The sequence below is a fragment of the Oxyura jamaicensis genome, chromosome 19 (assembly GCF_011077185.1).
Source record: "Oxyura jamaicensis isolate SHBP4307 breed ruddy duck chromosome 19, BPBGC_Ojam_1.0, whole genome shotgun sequence".
NCBI lineage: Eukaryota > Metazoa > Chordata > Aves > Anseriformes > Anatidae > Oxyura > Oxyura jamaicensis.
The window spans coordinates 5,924,734-5,944,221 of record NC_048911.1 but is presented as its reverse complement, the minus strand read 5'-3'; the positions used below and the strand labels follow the sequence as shown (position 1 = coordinate 5,944,221).

Sequence of the window (19,488 nt, the reverse complement as noted above, 5' to 3'; positions counted from 1 at the left end):
ACATCTATGTCATTGCTCTTAAATAAAGCTTCTCTGCTAATGGGCAGGCAAAAGATTAGAGATCCCAAAGGGAATGCTAAGGGCAGGAAGCAAACTTCTCCTGCATGTTAAGCATTATTCTGAATTTCTATTTCTAGAACAAAGATTTTTATCCGCTTTCCCAAGACTTTGTTTGCAACGGAAGATGCTCTGGAAGTGAGGAAGCAGAGCCTGGGTGAGTCACACACTGCAGTAGCTTAATGGACAGTCAGCTGTCTGGTTTGTGATATTTTTTATTGTTGTTATTCATCATTTTTGTTTGTTTGTTTGAACAGTTTAACCTCTTTGTATCAAAATACACTTTGTCGTGATTTCAAATTGCTGTTTCTTTTATAATTTCAGCAACAAAAATGCAGGCCACATGGAGAGGTTTCTACCGTCGAAAAAAATTCCTGCACATGAAACACTCAGGTATGAGGGAGAAAGGAAACTGCAGTGCTGGGTCATTGCGTGGGTGAAGTGGCCATTAGTGTTTTGAGAAGAAGTAAAAGGTGACTTGATTTTGGTGTGCAAGAAGGAAAAATCCCTAAAGACTTGCTGGAAGTAGAATGGTAGATGTTGGCATACCCATTCCTTCCATGTTCGTCTTTGAGACTCTGAGTAAGAGAAGAGGCTTAACTCATGTTCACGCAGCAGCCCCCATACAGCAGTTCCCATCTGCCAGTGCTTTTTATTGCCATTTATCCATTGTGTTATCTTGTTAAGAATTTCAGTTATATTCTTTCCCTTGTGGCACTGTGAAGGCTGTTGGTTTTTTGGTTGTTTTTTTTCAGAGTACATACTTAAGCACGCTTTGTTGCCAGTTTTGTGTGAAGTCAGTATTGGTATGGAGGAGCTCACTGAGTGTAAAATCTTTGTATTTTCAGCAATAGCTATCCAGTCCTGGTGGCGGGGAACCCTGGGACGCCGAAAAGCTGCCAAGAAGAAGTGGGCAGTAGAGACTATCAGAAGGTGTGTGAACAGTAACCTCAGCCCATTAATTGGTACTTACTTGTTAACGATGAGATGATACAAATGATGTTACTTGTCACTACAGTGTCAGAGATTTTTATTAATAAATTACAACTATTATTAAATAAAGCTCAGGAAATAAGGAATTCTGTTATCTCAAAGCAACCATAGGAAGTTATTTTGTGACAAATATTTGAGTAAGCACGTCTGAAAATGGGCAAGGCTGTCTGTTTGGCTAATCTGACTGCAGACGCAACAGACATTAAAAACTTGCTTTGCCTATTTTTTTATTATTATATAAACTTCCATTTTGGCAGTCAGCCCTTCTGGGTTATCCACTCCGTGTTATTGAGTTCCTTTTTCTTATAAATTGCAGTTCCCTTTTCCTCTCAAGTTTGATGTCTATTCTGGGGACTGGCCCAAATCTCACAATTCTCCATTGATTTTATGTTAACTCACCTTTTACCCTGGCTGTATCTGAAAGTTCACTGGGGACCCAGACATGGTTGGATTGGAGGAGACCTCTAAACATCTTCAGTTTTGACCAATCTCCTATTTTCTTTCCTCTTCCTCAGATTCATTAAGGGTTTTATTTACCGGAATCACCCTCGCTGCCCAGAGAATGAGTATTTCCTTGATTACATCCGCTTTTCCTTCCTGATGAACCTCAAGCGTAATTTACCAAAGAACGTTTTAGACAAGTCATGGCCAACTCCTCCTCCATCGCTCTGTGAGGTAGGCTCAGCTGCACCAGGGTCAGATGAACGATTCGCGAGTTGGAGGAGACAAAGGGCAGTATGGAAGACCCCGGGCCACCAAAGGCCTGGGGGGAGCTGCCTGCTATGAGAGCAAGAAAGAACCAGGTTCTCGCTCAGGCGTCACATTGCACTGGCATCTCTACAAGTCAAATTAATCAAAAAACCATCATGTGCGTGTAATTAGCATAGCTGTAAAATTATGAGAGCTATAGTGCTGAATGCTTGAGAGAGTTTGGTGTTGTTGCAACACTATTTTCTAGTGTTCTTCGTATCCATTTCTGAAATGTTATTTCTTTTTCCTCTGACCAAATTAAGTTCCCTCTGGACAGCTAAGTTGGCTGGAATAACAAATTGGTTATTCCAGAGCATACTGAATTTCTTCCATTGCCATTAATTCTAAACCATATTCTAGAGACTAATTCTGTTCTTAAATTGCCATTTAATTCTAAACCAGAGGGAGAATGCTGTGGGACAAACTGTCTTAGAAAGGTGGAAAATAGACTTTTTATTACTTAATTTTAAAAGTGATTGTCATCAACGAAACAGTATCTTAATTCAGCCTTGGATTTTCTGCAGTTGTTTCTCTTTTTTTCATTGTTTGAGTTGCTTTGTCAGTTTGAGTTATTTTCACTTACTGTGTGAAACCTCCTTCAGGCATCCCAGCTCCTGCGACAGTTATGCATGCAGAACATGGTCTGGACCTACTGCAAGAGAATCAGCCCAGAGTGGAAGCAACAGGTACCCGGCAACTTTGTGTTCTTCCCCAGACTATTTTAATGTTGTATTGTTCCATACAGTTGCATTGTTGTTCTAGATAAAAAGATTAAAGCTTGTACTGAAATTTGATTCGATTCGTCTTAGTCTTAGGGTAGCAACATTTTTTTCTTTTATATTAAAAAACTCACAGAGAGCTAATAGGAAAGGCATACATCGAACAGTTTCATCTAAACTCTAAAATATGACAGTAAGAGTTGCCTTTAAACTTTTTTCTGAATTGGGTTGTGTGTCATACTGTTTATGAAGGTCTGCAAAGTATTAAGTGCATGTAATGAAATGGCGTAGATTAGGTGGTGGCTGAGCCTGTGATTAAGGACACAGGATTAATACCAGCCATTACTGAGCTGGAGGTGGAAACAGCTCCACTTTCTTCTCCCAAGCAAACAAGGCTTATGAATATCCTTTATCCCCATTTTTACCTGTAAATCATCTCCTGTCTGTTTGCTCTGTACGAAAACAAAAGGGATTTCCTGTTTCCTCGTTCCCTGGTTCTGTTCTCATTCTGAAGGAACAGAAGGTAGAGCTAAGAGTACTGGTTGTATTTACCCCACTGTGAAAGGACCAAAGGGTTACGGTGACTCATCTTCTAAACAAGAACTCCCAGGACTGACTGGCACCTAGCTGAGTTGTAATGTTTGTCAGAGAATAAAGTAGAGAATATTGAATAGACAAGAGCAGTAATAAATGTGTTATGCTGTTCTAATAACGTCTTAACTTTTTTTTTGTCAGTACTTCAGTAAAGATTGTGATTAGCTGAAAAGGCTTCAGCAAAAATATCTGAACCATAGGAAAAAAAAAACATCCTATGGGGCAAAGCAGGAAAACAAATTGTTTAGCTTAATTTGGCTAAGATGATCTCTGAAGCGGGAAAATTCTGAGACCTTTTAACAAAGGCACGATGCAGACATCACATCTGGTCTCTGGCTTTTGATAAATTCAAACCAGAAGTATATGTTTTTGAGAATTAATAATAAAAGATGTGAAATCTCTCTTCTATCCTAAAACAAGGATAGCTGTTGAAAAGATAAGGGGCATAGGGAAGACTATGTAATTTTCTGACTAGCATGATTCAGCTCAAAAGTAGATGACTAAAAAAAAAAAAAACGCAGAGGCTCTCTGCAGTCAAACATTTTTTATTTGAAGCAAGATTTTCTACTTAACAGAATACATCTTTTGTCCTTGCAGCTGGAACAAAAAGTAATTGCCAGTGAGATTTTTAAGGGTAAAAAAGACAATTACCCTCAGAGTGTTCCTAGACTCTTCATCAACACTCGACTTGGTGAGTAGGTGTTGCAAAGTTGAACAGGAAGGAGAAAGAGGGGGATTCATCTCCTCTTTTCTTGCTTGAAATTTTTCTTATCCCATCTCTTTGGTTTTAATTTAGGTAATGAAGAGATAAACACTAAAGTCCTTCAGGCTTTAGAAAATGAAGCAATTAAGGTAAGACCGGTGTCCTAATACTTTTTTTTCAAGTTTTCATAATTATGCAGCAGAATTTAAGTCTTCATCAGAAGATAATAATAGCAAGAATTTTACCTTAACATTAAGCTGATAACACCTTGGAAGGTAGTCCACAGGAGGACCTGGTGGCTCAAAAATGCAACTGGGAGGTTTGGGCAAGTTTGTCAGCTAGAATTGAAGGGGTTGCAGCTTGCATTGTTGGTGTTCGTGATGCTTTGAGATGCTTAAAGGGGAGAGTAAAAGGAGTGATGAAGTCTACACCAACTGAAGCTAAGTCATGGATTTTTTGAGCACAGTCAGACAGCCATAGTCATCAAGTTATTGTTCAGAACTCCTCTAGGTCAACAAGGAAGTCTGTGGCAGAACTGAGAATAGGACTCAAAAGGATTGTCTTCACTCCCAGTTTACAAAGCACTGGTTAGTACCTCCTGCAAGCTCTCTAGGCTAGATGGAAGGTAGCTGCCAACTATACAAGTTGCATTTTTAGCACTGATAACACTTACTTCAGTATGCAGTTCCTGTGATCAAGTATGACCGGAAAGGATACAAAGCAAGAGCACGGCAACTGCTTCTTACCCAAAACGCAGTCATCATCGTTGAAGACTCCAAAATCAAACAACGGATTGACTATGCCAATCTGACAGGTGAGAACGCAAAACATAAATGGGGTTTAGCTCACTTGGTTTTAGTCAGCATGACAACTAAGTTCAGTTAAAATACGATAATAAAAAAATAACCAGTTGGTCTTTGTCCTGGACAAGAATGGAATTATCTTGTACTGACAAGTATTTTAAGCCTGCAATATGTTAAACTTGTTTTTTTCTAAAATTAAATCCCTTAAAATGTCACCGAAATTACTCAATTCATCTCCCCAGAAATCTCTCAAGTCATTTCCCAATTGCACATCTCCACTGCAGGGCAGTTGCACCATTATTACACAGCAGCTGCTTGGGACAGTGTCTTTTAGCCCTCTAAATATCTGACATGGACTTGGTCCTTTTAGAAGGGGAACTTGGTCAGAGAGAAAGAAAACTGCCAAGTCTGGTACATGACTTGGCTTTGGCTTATCTGAAGCCTCTCATTTCACAGCCTCAGCTCCAGCTCCCGGCATTGCTACAGTTCCTCCTTGCAGCCAATTTCTGTGCTAATCATTTCAACGTTACCCTAACGCAATTACTTACTGTGTTTGTAACTGTCACCATTTAAAATGGTTTCCATAGGCAACACTCATTTGGGGTTCTGGGACTCCCATAGGACGCTATTACCGCAGAGCTGTACGTTCATCGCTGCTAGGGCTGGGCTGCCTCAAATGGCATCGTTAATCACATCTATCATACAAAATAGATGTTAAAATCCAGAAAACAGGCGTTCCTACTTCTGATGGGGAGAGGCACCTGAAAGTTTCTTTTTCATGTTAAGAAGCCCTGCTATAAGCTGATTGTCTGTCACCTTGCAGCCTCTTCAGGCTCTGCTGACAGCTTCTCAGCTGTCAGGTTTCTCAGTGTGGGACGGACAGTTGCTGCGTTCCTGGGTGAGGTTCTGCAACGCGTGCAGGACTCGTGGTGTTGTGTTGGTGTCAAACGGCCGTTCTCTATTGCAGGCATCTCCGTCAGCAGCCTGAGCGATAACTTGTTTGTGCTGCACGTGCACTGTGAGGATAACAAACAGAAGGTAGTTGGGCCATCCAGCCATCTCTAGAACAAGCTTTAAAGACACAAAGAGCACAGTGGTAGGGTGGTGGTGGGTGGGGGAGTAAAGCACACTGGTGATGTGCACGGGTGAGCAGCCCCCACACATAACTCACTTTGTGCCAGCTTTAAGTTGGATTTTGCTCTTATTTATTTGTGCTCACAGGGTTCACCTGTGACTGATGCACCGACAGGATCAGTGCTGTCCCTTGCCCCCTTTACTGTTACCTTGTAAATAAATTAACTGCTGGGGGTGTTATCACAGATCACCGCAAAGCCTGGTACAAGCCTGGTGCGCCTTGAGAGGTGTTTTCCACGCTAACCCATGGAGATAGCTCTGTCCCTGTTAACTACAACATAATTATTTTGGTATTCAATCACTGAAAAGCCACGATCACAAACTGTTGCTGGTGTTCTCTCCTAGGGAGATGTTGTACTTCAGAGTGACCACGTCATCGAGACACTCACAAAAACAGCCATGCGGGCAGACAAAGTCAATAACGTCAACATCAACCAGGGCAGGTGAGTGAAGCTGAGCCCCTCTCAGGAGCTGCTTTGGTTTTCTTGTGTTAGTTCTGAAGAGCTCTGCTTCAGCATTATGGGGCTACAGAAACATGACAGAAATACATCCTAAAAAACGTATTTAATTATTCTTAACTAAGGAGAGTTAACCTTAACTAACAGGAGTCTGTTTGTTCATTCCCTGAAGTAGCAGACCTAGGCGTAAAGGTCACCCACACTCATCAAGTTTATCTGTTTCTCTTTGCAGCATAAAATTCACAGTTGGACAAGGCAAAGAAGGCATAATTGATTTTATATCAGGATCAGAACTGCTCATAGCCAAAGCTAAGAACGGCCATCTAACCGTGGTGAGTACAGGCCAAGATCAGTAAGAAGCAGTAGCTCGCTTACAGCGCATCCAAACCCAGGTTTTGCTACCAAACGTACTTGCAGCAGACAGACGTACACCACGATTCCTTCCCTTGCTGACTGCACTGCCCTGGGTCTGTGAGCCTTTTCCCCAGTTGGAATTTTGCACTGCACTTCTCTTGCAGTTCCGAGACTGCCAGGCTTGCTCAACTCAAGCAATTATCCTGTCAATCACTTGGGTTCTTTTGCAGGATTCTTTCATGATACACTGTTGCAAATCAAGTTTTAGATTTAAAAACACAGGAAGCAAAAACAGTTGCTCTTCCCTTCTTAAATTGTTTGTAGTCTTACTGCCACACACACACACAGCTGATTTGTTGTGAGATGAAGGGCTGATTGGTAACAAACCCAGAACCTATTTAGACTGCACTCATTCCCCTGCCAGCATCAGAGCCAGAAAGGCCAGCGCCCCATCTTACTGCAGCCTGACACGTCTCAGAACTGGATTCACCATTTCCATCTTGCTCTTCATTCAAACAGTCCAATCCTGTAAAACCCACAAACGTGTAGCACTGCCAGAAACTTCCCCTACTCCATGGGTTACCTAGCAGCTGTACACGGGAAGAGAGATTAAATTCAGAGGCTGCACAATGAGGACCACACTTCTTTCCAGCTGCTACCAGTAATGACAAACCAAATTACTTTTTATACTAAGAACTAACATCCCAAAGTGTTTCTTCCTCTCCTCAGCCTTTTCAAATCATCCCTAAGATCACCTTTCCAGTTAGGGGGAAGTTTTTAGTATCCCCGCAGGAAGAGAGGTACAAGACTGCTGTGGACTCTGCTCACTGACCAGTAGCCAGTACCTGCTTTTGTTTCCTGCTGAGGCCAGACAATTTCAGTGCCTCAGCACAGAGAACTCTTTACCTACCTGTAGCATAACAAACAGCTTAACTCTACAGGCCAGGCTTCCGCAAGGATATTTCGGCGCTAGAACTGTTCCAGCATCTTTGTTTTCAGTATGGTTTCTAGCTTGTCCATCTTCTCCTGCAGGTTGCTCCTCGTTTGAACTCTCGATGATGAAGCGTGCCACCACTACAGGACCCTTTCCTCCATCAGTCTGACCACACCCTGTACAATTGGCTGGACTTGGTTCCCAGCAAAATCCCCCCCCCTCCTTCCTCGCTTCGCTCATTTCGTTTGTTACCAAAGACCTGCACTTTCAGAAAACCCACAAAACGCATCTTGCTTTCTTGTCTTAATACTGAAGTTCCAAAAGAAAGGCCTTCTCTTCCTTACCTTAGTGGCAAACACACGGGTCCAACGTGATGTCTGTGAAACCGTGGCTCATGAAACATGTTCAGCTGGGCTCTGAGAGAGGTAGTTCTGACTCTAATAGAGTTTAAGCCCTGATGGAAATGACCAAAATTTGTGCTTGGCATCATCTACAAAGCACAATCAGAAAACAAAACGCTGCTGCTTTGTCAGCCAAATCAATTCAATGCCAAACTTTATATTCAAAATGTTTTATGAAGAATTTTGCTCTGAGATGTTTTGATGCTTTGTGTTACAATATTAAAGCCATATTGTGTAAATGAGTAAAAAAAACCCTGTAAATACTTTATAGCTGAATATGAGAAATGCACTACAAGAAATGGTGTTGTTATGGAAACTTATGTTTTAGATTTGGAATTTTTGTTGTTTTTAAGTTTATGAACAGAAGGTATTAGTTAACCCATCATGTTAACTTCACTGATCTGGATACAGCATTTTTTTAAATTATTTTTGAAGTTACTGCTCCCATTTCTTGCTGTATAGTGATATTTTTATACAGTAGCAACTTTTTCATATCCACACAGCCAACCAAAACCTAAGCGATACCAACTGCAGAGGTCACCGCTTCTCCATGTCCCTCTAGGCTGGAACCAAAGCCTGGAGCCCTCAGCCAGGACGTGCACAAGCTTTCCCTCTTCCCACCTCATTCCTGGCTGGGAGCCTGCCTCTTCCCCACACAGCTCATCAGGCTCAGAGCAGCACCTTCACACAAACTGCTTTTCTTCTCCAATGTCTTCAGGGATAACTGGAAGTTTAAGATCTCACAGTACAGCTTCAGTGTTTATGTAACACTTTGCACTACTGCCTTAAAGAAGAGGGCTAGCTCAGCACCACTGGCATTACTGACCAACTGGCTGAGGGCTCCTTGGCATGGAAGCATCATATCAATTTCCTAAGCAAGCTGTCATATCACTAGTTCTGACTCCAACACAGAAGGGACATGTGAACACTATCAGGTCTCAGGCAGCACCACAGATTTTAGTATCAAGCACTTTCCTTTAACAAAGACCCCTAATGGCTACACAGCGGGCAGCTGTGTCAATACCTGCTGACTGCAGACCACAGCTCCAGCTTCCAAGTTCCAGACCTCCAACAGTGCATTTTGCACTCCACCTAGCAATCCTTCACATCCCACCTCTAGCCTGATGCAGTAGCAACAGCAGTTACACTAAGCCCTGAATAAAACATAACCAAACATGTTGCCACTGACATACAATCAGCTCAGTCTCCTACTTTTAGGTTTCCTGACATTATACAGTTACCAAACACTGCCCCAGGCCTGGAATGCTGTATACACTGTAGTACATATACACCATACTATTGTATATGCTATATAGTGTATATACTATACAATGCTGTATACGCTATTATATAACCTCTTCAAAACTGCTAAATAAATTTTTATGATGAAAACATTTTGTCTTTACTGTAAAAACTGTTTCACCACATTTAACTTTGGGCTCGCCCCACCCTGTTCATCACACTGCCCCTTTGACAAGGCAGCCCCTGCAGCTCACCCTTGGAAGCTGCTCAGTGGTGCTGTGCTTGTGCTTAAAGCAGCTGCAGACAGGTGGAACCCTGCTGGGCCTTGTCAGCAAACATGGAACCAGCCACAGTGAAACTCTTCAGTTCACACGCTTGATCTGCCTACACAGATGGTATTCCTAGAAGGGAATTCTAGGACATCAGCTAAGTGGAGTGGACATTAAGTTGAAACGCTTCCCTTCTCCCCATCCACTTAACCAGACTGGAAGAGAGTCCTGTAGGGGGCAAGCAAGATGAACACACAACTCCTTGTGCATTCATGCAGGAGAAATGCTGACTAAGCGGTGTGAAGAGCTGCCAACTCCTGCTGCAAAGCAGGCTGTCTTCTAGGAAGCTGGTCTCACCTGTGAGACTGGGATCTTACTTTATCTCATGTAAGAAAAGCAGGGCAGTTACTCTTCTCTCCCTCTCTCTCTCTTCCCCCTCCAAGTGTTCCTATTACAAGCAACAGAGGAAAATTATTCTTGCTGAAGTAATATAAAAAGAAAGTCATGGTAGTATTTGGCATTTTTAATTTAGGTTTGTTTTATTTAAGTTTAATGTTAATTCCATGCTGTGTTTCAGTAAGAACAATACAGATTCTGTATCTGTGGCTCCAGTCAGATATCCAGTAGTACAAATTAGCTTCAAGTTACACATACTGAACAAAAGAGGTTGAGCGAGCGAAGGGAGAAGGGGAAGGGGGAGGGAGAAAGAAAAAAAATATTGAACACGCATGCAGGCTTATCAATGCCACCTTCAATGCTAACCTGCTTTGAGGAAAAGTAAAGAATAGGCAAGAATGAGCAGCCACGGATTGTTGAACTGTTACCAGCACCATGTTTTTCAGCAACATTTCAGCAGTTTGGAATTTTTTTTTTATTACAAGTAAACCCACTACAATATATGTCCCAATGCAACCTGTAACTTCAAGCTAAACATCCAATTAAGTTTAAACATTGGTATAAAATTCAGTTTAAACAGTTATAAAAAAGAAAAATGCCACCACATGCATGCTACCTTGTGATAACGAATCTCTCCCCTACAAGTCTAACAGCCTTCAGGTGTCAACATCCACTTCTAATGGCAGTATCACCACATCTGGCAGGAGACAATACAGTAATGCTGAAAGAGCCTTTACGCAGTCCTGTTAGTGTCTTAAAGAACCTAAAAGCTGGCACCAGTAAAATCCACAGAAATTCACTCTTGCCTTTAAGAACTTTTAAACTGTGTAAAAAAAATAAAAATAAAGAAACCCAACAGGGCAGGAACCTAAATTCTGAGACCCAATGTAAAAGTCAGATTTGGTGGTTCTCAGAGTGACACTGAGGGTTTTTGTGGGGAAGGGGAAGGGTGGTCAGAGATGGGTTCTCTTGTTGGCCTTTGTGTCTCACTGGTTTTCATCTTCCACATCCTGCAGCGCTTCTTTATTCTGTTCTTCACCTATGAAAGTGTTTAAAAGTAGGGGAGAAGTTAGCTTCTGAAAACAAGACTCCAGAATGGCTCAACAAGCACCTAAGATTAATAGTTTCATGCAATTACACACACTCACACACTTGCATAAATGACACACCCGCTCATAACAGCCAGTTCTGGAGTGAAGCATTTCCATGGAAATTAAGCCTTGTAATCAACTCATCACATTTCATACGGAACAACTGTAGCACAGGCTATAAAACATGGACTGTTGCAAGGACAAGCAATAAACCATCGTTTCTGAAAACAGTCCGCATATATTATCAGTCCTGTTGATCAAGAAATGAACAGCCAAGACAGATTGTCCAAATGGCTGTAGATCAATGTCCTTAAGTCACAACATACCTTCCCAGTAACCTCATCGCTACTCCACAGATCACCAAGGCCATCTACCCACTAAGAAATTAAACATTTTTTCCCTCTAAGTCCACCTAGGCTCAACAACCGCAACTGACTGCGACCAATGTTACAGAGATACATGGCATCTATTAAGTTACCAAGAGAAGCATGAATAAACTTCCCTACTTCCAGTCCAACGAAACAAGAAATCCCAGGCTTGTGGTTATTCAAAAAGTGACTTATGGGATACATGTCTCTAGAGAAACAGCCCGTTTGGACCTATTCAACCAGGCTGCACCATGCAATGAAATGGGGTCTGTCCACGTAGCGACTTCTAGTAGGTGTTCAGTTTTACTTCATAGCTGCCCCTGGGCAAGGTACATGCAATGGTCTGCACAGGTCTTTGCCTGTTTTCTACTACAACAGGGAGAAGTTTAACATACTTCAGCCGGTGCCATAGCACATGCAAGATTAAGCTAATTGACAGGAAACTGAAAAAATTTTTCTTCGCAGTTATCTTTAGCCATGTGACACGGTACTGTCTTAAGGGCAATAAAGAAAAAAACTGTCCATTCAAAAAGATTAATTTGCAATAAAATCCAGTCAAATGAGACCAATGACTTCAGCACATAATCAGAATGCCTGCTCAGAGCATGTCCAGATTCAGAATTACCACCAGGTACAATGCAAGGTGAAGTTTTGAAGAAGTGGCCTAGGAACACAAGATGTGACATTCAAAAACAAAATTTTACATTTAGAATTATGAAACGTAATTTAAAAGAAGAACGCAGAGGCCCTAACTGAGGGAGATTATTAGATCTGAGCATGCTCTAGCCAATGCACTTAAGCAAATACTCCTGTATCAGGCGACAGTGAGAGTACTTTTCATGCCCAAATGGTCTTAATATCCATCCAGGTACGCGCTCAATTCCCAAAACATAAGTTACTTTGCATCTCGGTTATGCATATGGGACCTGGGTAACAGGTCACAAATTGGCAGAACATCGCTTAGCCCTGGAATGGAGTCAAAGATACAAGCAATTTTATCAGCAGCAAAGTAGTGACAGAGGCAAGCATGATTAGTGATCAGAAGAAAACTGACGTTGAAAAGTTCATTGAGCCATGACGAGGACTTACAAAGTAGAGTTTTTAGGAAATGAACAGTTGAACTTTCCTTTAGGAATCTATACAGCAGGAAAGAAGGGGAAAATAGGAATCATATGAAGACGACATTACAAGCGTGAAGTAAACTAAACAGCTTGTCTATGACATGGTTAAAAGATACAGTACATGGGATGGAAAAGTGTAGCAGCTGAGTAACACTACCCAGTTTCAGAGACATTCACCACAACCTTCACAACTGAAATAAAGTGTTAGGCAAGAGCTTAATGAAAAAGGAACTAGCCTCTTAAAAGCCTTCCCCATCCCCTCAGGAAACTGGTAATAATGACCATCTTTGTGAATGCCACAATTAACTTTTTCCTATCTTTTACCTATCTTCAAAGGCTCTAACCCAGTTTGAAAATAGAGTTCTGGAAGCAACGCTTTCCAAAGGACTCAGTGAATGCATCTATCATGATGTTACAAGGGAAAGAAAATGCAGCTTTGCACCTGTGGCTGTACACACTACACAAACTATTCTTTGGGAACCTGAAGACGGAAGAACTGCAAGTAGTTTAAGCAGTTCTGCAGTATTTTCAGTTTGTAGTCCTCATCCTGCTGGCATGCATCATAAGCAGTACCTAAGATATTCTGAACTACTTCAGGAAGGCCAAAAGCAGTCATTCTCTAGACTATTGAGTTAATGAGAAAATAAATTTGAATCTGGATTACTCAATAAATAAGATCAAAAAACCTCTGTAAATAACCTTGTTAACTTCTGTGAAATGAGATGAGATGTTAGTCAGGTCACGTGTAAATAAAGGTAGCAATTAGAACATCTTCCAAAAGCTACCACCTTGCATTAGCAATCCAGCCTCATTGCTTCACTGAAATAGCCACCTCGCTGCTTGTTCCCAAAGAACACTGCGATATTTGGCTCCGTTAAAAAAATTAATCTGGGCAATATATATACATGATTCTGTACCATCAGGTAGTCTTTCACCTTTGAAGACAACCCGGGGTCCCTTGCAAAAGACTCTGCACTAAGATGTCAGCTGCCCTACAAGCTGAGCCTACAGCACATGTACAGTTTTCTTCCCCCCAGTTCTGTCTAAAGCCCAAAGAAGTAGGGGTAAAATTTGAATTGCGGCATTAATACTCATAGCACATGTCCGCAGCCAATCCAAGAGCTTGAAGGGAGCAATGCTTAAAAGAAACCATCATCCCTCAGTGACCACATGGCAGCAGGTAGTAAGAAGTTAATGGGATTCCACCATTCCTTTCAAACACTACACCAGTAAAGTACTCCAAAGTAAAGCTACCAAGCTACTGCCACACAACAAGTAGCAACTTACAGTAAAAAATTTAAGACCTGTATCTGAAGTCAAGTTGGGATACTGTTTTAGATCTCTATTAATAATATTCTAATAAACAGGACAGATTTTCTTCTCCTAAATTTGAAGTAAAGCAATCTAGCTTTTTCTACTGGTCTATCCAGAACCTAATTTTTGCAGATGCAAACACAAGTTTAATCTTCCTAGATAAAGAACATTTAATCACTAATAAGCAAAACAAGGCATGAACACTAAATATTTAAATTTAAAACTTTCACATAGAAAGTTAAGTGTAAGAGGAAATAAAGTCCATTCAGAACATCAAAAATACTTTTTATGTGAGTAACTATCAGATGTTAGTAAAGAGAAGCAATCAGTGCCCCACCCTCAGATACTGCCAGAGGATATATTTGCTCTTTGCTCTGGCAATAGCCCATTTCCAGAGTCACCACCTCATAGCAGTTGGGAGTAGTTAAAGAAAAAAGCTTTCCAAACATCAAGTAACAAATTTAGACTTTTCTAAGCATTCACTCTTTTGTCTGGTAACAAAGAGTTACAAAATCCCTCTTCATCTTCATACTCAATTCTTCATAAAAGTTAGAGGGACTGCTAAAAGGTGAAGCGATTGCCATGATGGCAGTGAATAATCTCGTACTGAAAAGCCAATAAAAACATTAAGTGACCTGAAAAGGGAACTAGATTATTTGCAATACTTCCTCCTGCACTGGAACTCGGTATCTGGCTGAAATGGCAACTGTAAGATGAACATGACAAGCCACAAGAGACATAATTAAGTGAAGTCGCTGCTTTAAAATCATCACTGATGTTTAGAGTGATACTAATTACATCTGCTTCCTTCAAGTATGAAGCTGAAAAACTTCTCAGTAGAACTTGCTGTCACCCCATCAAGTTATCCCATGTTAAGAAAGGACAGAAGTTCAGAAAGGTTGATTCTTAAGAATGATAGCAGCAAAACACCAAACCCATCTAAATCTACAAATCTCTGCTTTGTTTTCTGAGTAGAGCTCAGGGGACAGCAGCACCTTCGAGTGGCGTTTACTTACCATCACCCTGCATGTCTGAAGTCCATAGTGTCAGATTATCACGTAACAACTGCATGATAAGTGTAGAGTCCTTATAGCTTTCTTCACTCAGCGTATCCAGTTCTGCAATAGCATCATCAAAAGCTGCTTTCGCCAACCTATAAGCACAAAGTCAGACTTCATACATATCATGAAAGAATTCTGAAACCTACATATTGAGCCTGTCTCAGAACACCTATCTTTATGTAGACACCTAGACATCCATAGACTTTTTTAAAAATTTAGGTGTTCAGATAAATATCTGAAGTCTTCAAAAAAATCAGCTACTTTGAGTGCCTAAGAACAGTATCTATTTACTCAAGAATTTGGGGTTTATTAAACATTTCTACATCTTACAATAGAACTGATCAACATCTGCTAAAAGCTTAAAAAACTTACATAACCTGCAGTGGCAGGAATAGAAGGAAGCATTTGCTTCATTCCTCACTTTTATGCTCATACAAGCAAATAATGAAAGATCTGTAGAATTACAAAAGCTCATCTATAGCACGAATTCCTCTGACCATGACACCTCTTACCGTGTGTAAGAGCCAGCACCAGAAGCGGCAAGCTAAATTACCTCACACTTTTTGCACGGTAAGGGTGAGCACAGAGTTAACGAGGCAGGTTGTCAAGCTGCCACTGGTTCATTGGTCCAAGGTTATTGCTGCTTCTCGTACATAACCTACTCTCAGATAAACAAATGCATCTGAACTCAGAAGAATGCAAAAGTTCAAAGCCTTTCCAATGGTGTAACCTCAAACAGAGCAGGAAAAGAGCCAGCACTTTTTTTGTTGTTGTGTTAAAGTAGTTTCTAACTAGCAACCACTTTTGGCTTGTTTGCTGTTCACTTAAGTTTCCCCATCTCCCCAGTCACTACCTACCTGCAGGCACGATCAGGAGAATTAAGAATTTCATAGTAGAATACAGAGAAGTTGAGGGCAAGTCCTAAGCGGATAGGATGTGTTGGCGGGAGTTCTGTCATTGCAATATCACTAGCAGCCTTGTAAGCCACCAAGCTATTCTCTGCAGCCTCCTTCCTGTCATTTCCTGTGGCGAACTCAGCCAGATACCTATGGTAGTCCCCCTTCCTGAGAACAGGAATAAAACAAAAAATAAGTCATTAGTCCTTATTTCCACACTAGCCACTAAACTGCTTAGTTCTACAAGTGATTTTGTACATTCACACACAAAAGGACTACTACTGCTCAATTACTGCCCAGGCAACAGGGCCTTAGTACCTAAGCACATTTTAAACCATCAAGCAGGAGAAAGTTTGATTTTTCTTTTGTTGCGTTAGTACAGGATACTACAGTATCGGTTATTCTGGGCTGAAATAAAACACCATGCTTCACTTTATTCCTGTTACCTAGTGCAGATACAACAAGAAGTTCACCTCTCAAGGCAACACTCACATTTTGTAATAGAAAACCTTGGACTCGCCAGTGTTAGCTGCTGGAATGAGGTGTTTGTCCAGTACATCCAGAATGTCACAACAGATTAACTTCAGTTCAGTCTCAACCTTAAAAAAACAGAGAGGCAGCAAGGTTAGCACAGAAGAGTAAAGGTCTGTTTCAAAAATATTTAATATCAAACAGGTGGCATCATAAATACCCAAGGAGGGGGAAGACAAAAAACAGGACAAAACTCAGCTGTCCACAGGTACATTAAGCGAAACAGTACTGGGTAATTAGCTGGCAGACAGAAGATGCAAGGAGTGATGTATGATGAAATGCCTAACTGAATAACGGAATTATGAATTCCCTGGGAAACATCTTGCTAGACAGTTGCATTATGTCTGTCTCAGCATATAACTGCTTACTGCATGACTTGCATAACTCCTAATGCCTCACATTTTTGATCCTGGAAGGCCCTGAAGTGGTAATGGTGAAGGGAACAATTTGAAGTTAGTTAAGACAGGTCAGCTGAACTCCATTTCACCCCCAGTTACATTACACATTCAAAACAGGTTTCCACTGGCTACTTGGGAAGCCAAGTACTAGCAGAAAAGCCCTAAGACACAAATCATGTAATATTAGAACACAACAGATGTGTCACAGACAAAAAAAAGGTCAGTTACAAGAGGAAAACAAACTCCAGAAAAAAAATACAAACTTCAGAAGCAGGTAATAAAAAAGCAAAGCATAGCGGTTCATAACAGAAAAAAAGTGGAAACTATCAACACTAACAGTGAGGTCAGTGGTCAAAGAAAACCAACGTATTAAGTCTTATTTAAAATCAGTTACTGGATTTTAATAACCAAAATTGGAAACATGGTCACATCACTTTTTTCCTGCTTTGGAATAAAAAAAGCAAGGTCTACAAGATTAGCTTCTACCATAGAAAGTTTCATACCTGAAAACAAAGAAACTAAGCACCTTTGAAAAAAGCTAAAAGCTGTTTTTTTGACATCTACATTGCTAAAACCAGACTTGATCCAAGCGTCCCACATCATCCACAGCAGGAGGGGTTGGTTAAGTGCAGATAGCAACCTGTTGCTGCTCTTTCCTGATTTGGCATTATCTTTCAGTTATGGCTGAAGACAACTCTGGCTCAAGCTACTGTTACAGACTACAAAGTTGAGGTTTTCAAGGCAAGGCATTGCCATCAGCTACAATAAACGGTACCAGTAGCTGCATGCCTCAGATCACAAGAGCAGCCCCAGTCAGCCTGCTATCCCTTCCTACCCCCCACTCATGCAGTTTTCTTTCATGTAGCATTTTTCTTTTCATGCAGCAACTTATCACCATGTAGCTTCTAAACTATTGTGGTTTGTAACCACGACATCTAGCCTCAAAACTGTTAAAACTAGATCTAAAATAAACTGGCACATATCAATTTGTACAAAGTTACTTAACAGATCTGGAGAAGTTCCTTTAGGTAGATTAATATAGAGCAAATTTCATATGCAAACAATGACAGAATGCCCTAGAGCATTCAGAGGAAGAGTTAGATTCTATACTTAGTTATGTGACAAATGCTTAGGGAAGTTGCTGAAATATGGTCACTTGAGAAGAATCTACTTCATATATTCTTGGGCTACAAAAGCTATAAAACCTGTGCCAGCAGTCAGTTCCTGCAAACTTCTTTCCTCTTGATCCTCTTTCTCAATGACTTCTTTTGCAGAGAGATCTTCAGCACAACTGCAAAGAATTAAATCAGTTTCTAATCTTCTTTTGTTAAACCAGACATGTACAAACTTCCATTTCATCTCAGACAGACCTTTTTCAGCTGTGCTTTAAGGATCAGTCAAACAAGTTACTAGAAAGCAACTACTGACCAGTGCAATTTATATGTCCTGACCATGCTTAACTTAGAGATTTAATACAAATTGAGCTTATTAAAAAAACAAACCTCCCCCCACCACCACAATCCTAATAACTCGTTTTTAAAAAATAGATCTAAAGGGATCTTCTCTTGACAGAGAATAACTGAGCTCTGCACAGAAAGCCAGCCCAAGAGCTCACACTAAGCCTTCTGGGAGCACACAGAGCAGGTAGTTTTATGGCCTATTACCATTTTAGTTCAAAATAGGACACATGGAACTGCAGGCTCTGACTAGCAAGGAGAGATGGCTCATCCTGATGTGTGCAGGGGCCCCCCACAATCCACCCTGCCTCTGTATTTTAGTGGTTGTGCTGGCTTAAGCAGATTCCAGACTGGGTTCTTAGCTCTACATGTACAGAAGCTTCTAAACCACCTGATGACCTAAATAAGGAAACTTATTAGAACCAACCAGGAAAATCGTGGCCCATACTAGTTCTTTGACCTGTTTTACTATTTAGCCCACAGAACAGCTGCACCTCACAACTGAGATGCAACGTGAAAGCAGAACAGCAGGTAGCAGTTGCTAAAGCCTGTGAGCTATACCTTCCTCCCCACTCCCGAGAAATAAGAGGACCACCCATGTGTCAACTTCCAGTCTAATCTTTCTATGAAGAGGGGAAGAAGAAAGCCCTGCAGCTGCCCCAAAATACAACCCAGGCTGTAAGTCAGCTTTAAGTCAGAGCTCCACAAAGCACACACTCAGTACGCCACAAGTACAGACCGTGAGAGGTAGGTGAACCCTTGTCCTATGCTATTAGGAAAGGGATTTGGTCTTACTGCAAGGATCTGAACTGCATCATGTGCAGACACACCACTTCATCCTCTCAAGGACAGAGAAAGCAAGCCTCCACGTTCTCATCCACAGAGATGCAGTCAGAGGAGAAAGCCAGGGGCTCCACGTTTGTGCATCCACATGGCCACAGGACCCAAAAGCAGGAATCATGTCCGCAGCAGTTTTTCCCATAACTCTGTACAGGTTCTGCTATATTTATCTTAAGCAAAGTAAAGAACACAGAGGCCTCTATCATCCTTCAGTATTGCCTGACGCATACCTCAGACAAAACCAGCCATGTCCTTCTCTGACTCCACCACCAATCAGCCCTTCAGTCCTGCCCCAAGTCATTACCGGCTAGTAATTTCAAGTGTTTGGAGTTTGCTTGATCAAGACCAAAGAGTTGAATTCTAACAAATACTGATGGAGAATACTGATGGAGACAAAAGACTCAGACGATTTCTACACAAACTACAACTTTTGTTTCAACTCAAGCTGCAGTTTACAGCTGTGCAAGCCCCCACAGCTGGTTTTGGTGGTAGGTAATAGATTTTTTTTTTTTCCTAATGATGCCAGTTTTCTCTCACCCCTCAGAATTTTAATCTAGGGACTAACAGGCCAAGGTAACTGCTTTGGTATGTTGTCCCCTGTCTC

At 41.2% G+C, this 19,488-nt stretch overlaps 2 protein-coding genes across 5 annotated transcripts in view; one reads left to right on the top strand and one right to left on the bottom strand.

The window, feature by feature from the left end:
* MYO1C (myosin IC) overlaps nucleotides 1–8,152 on the top strand; it is a 55,062-nt gene extending 46,910 nt beyond the window's left edge. For all 3 annotated transcript variants that reach the window (XM_035342864.1, XM_035342866.1, XM_035342865.1), the window contains 12 exons: nucleotides 138–214; nucleotides 382–450; nucleotides 906–990; nucleotides 1,566–1,725; nucleotides 2,403–2,486; nucleotides 3,711–3,804; nucleotides 3,910–3,965; nucleotides 4,495–4,630; nucleotides 5,587–5,657; nucleotides 6,099–6,196; nucleotides 6,444–6,543; nucleotides 7,598–8,152. In XM_035342864.1, coding sequence (XP_035198755.1) covers nucleotides 138–214; nucleotides 382–450; nucleotides 906–990; nucleotides 1,566–1,725; nucleotides 2,403–2,486; nucleotides 3,711–3,804; nucleotides 3,910–3,965; nucleotides 4,495–4,630; nucleotides 5,587–5,657; nucleotides 6,099–6,196; nucleotides 6,444–6,543; nucleotides 7,598–7,624 — 1,057 coding nt within the window. In that variant the 3' untranslated portion in view covers nucleotides 7,625–8,152. The remainder of the gene's footprint in view (nucleotides 1–137; nucleotides 215–381; nucleotides 451–905; nucleotides 991–1,565; nucleotides 1,726–2,402; nucleotides 2,487–3,710; nucleotides 3,805–3,909; nucleotides 3,966–4,494; nucleotides 4,631–5,586; nucleotides 5,658–6,098; nucleotides 6,197–6,443; nucleotides 6,544–7,597) is intronic.
* A 1,772-nt stretch (nucleotides 8,153–9,924) lies between these two features.
* Nucleotides 9,925–19,488, bottom strand: part of YWHAE (tyrosine 3-monooxygenase/tryptophan 5-monooxygenase activation protein epsilon) — a 22,220-nt gene continuing 12,656 nt past the window's right edge. Inside the window, exons 3-7 of one of the 2 annotated variants that reach the window (XM_035342891.1) lie at nucleotides 16,151–16,257; nucleotides 15,620–15,826; nucleotides 14,718–14,854; nucleotides 12,356–12,402; nucleotides 9,925–10,846 (exon numbers count right to left, since the gene is read on the bottom strand). In XM_035342891.1, the coding sequence (XP_035198782.1) occupies nucleotides 12,395–12,402; nucleotides 14,718–14,854; nucleotides 15,620–15,826; nucleotides 16,151–16,257 (459 nt within the window). In that variant the 3' untranslated portion in view covers nucleotides 9,925–10,846; nucleotides 12,356–12,394. The remainder of the gene's footprint in view (nucleotides 10,847–12,355; nucleotides 12,403–14,717; nucleotides 14,855–15,619; nucleotides 15,827–16,150; nucleotides 16,258–19,488) is intronic. The other variant, XM_035342890.1, reaches the window with a different exon arrangement.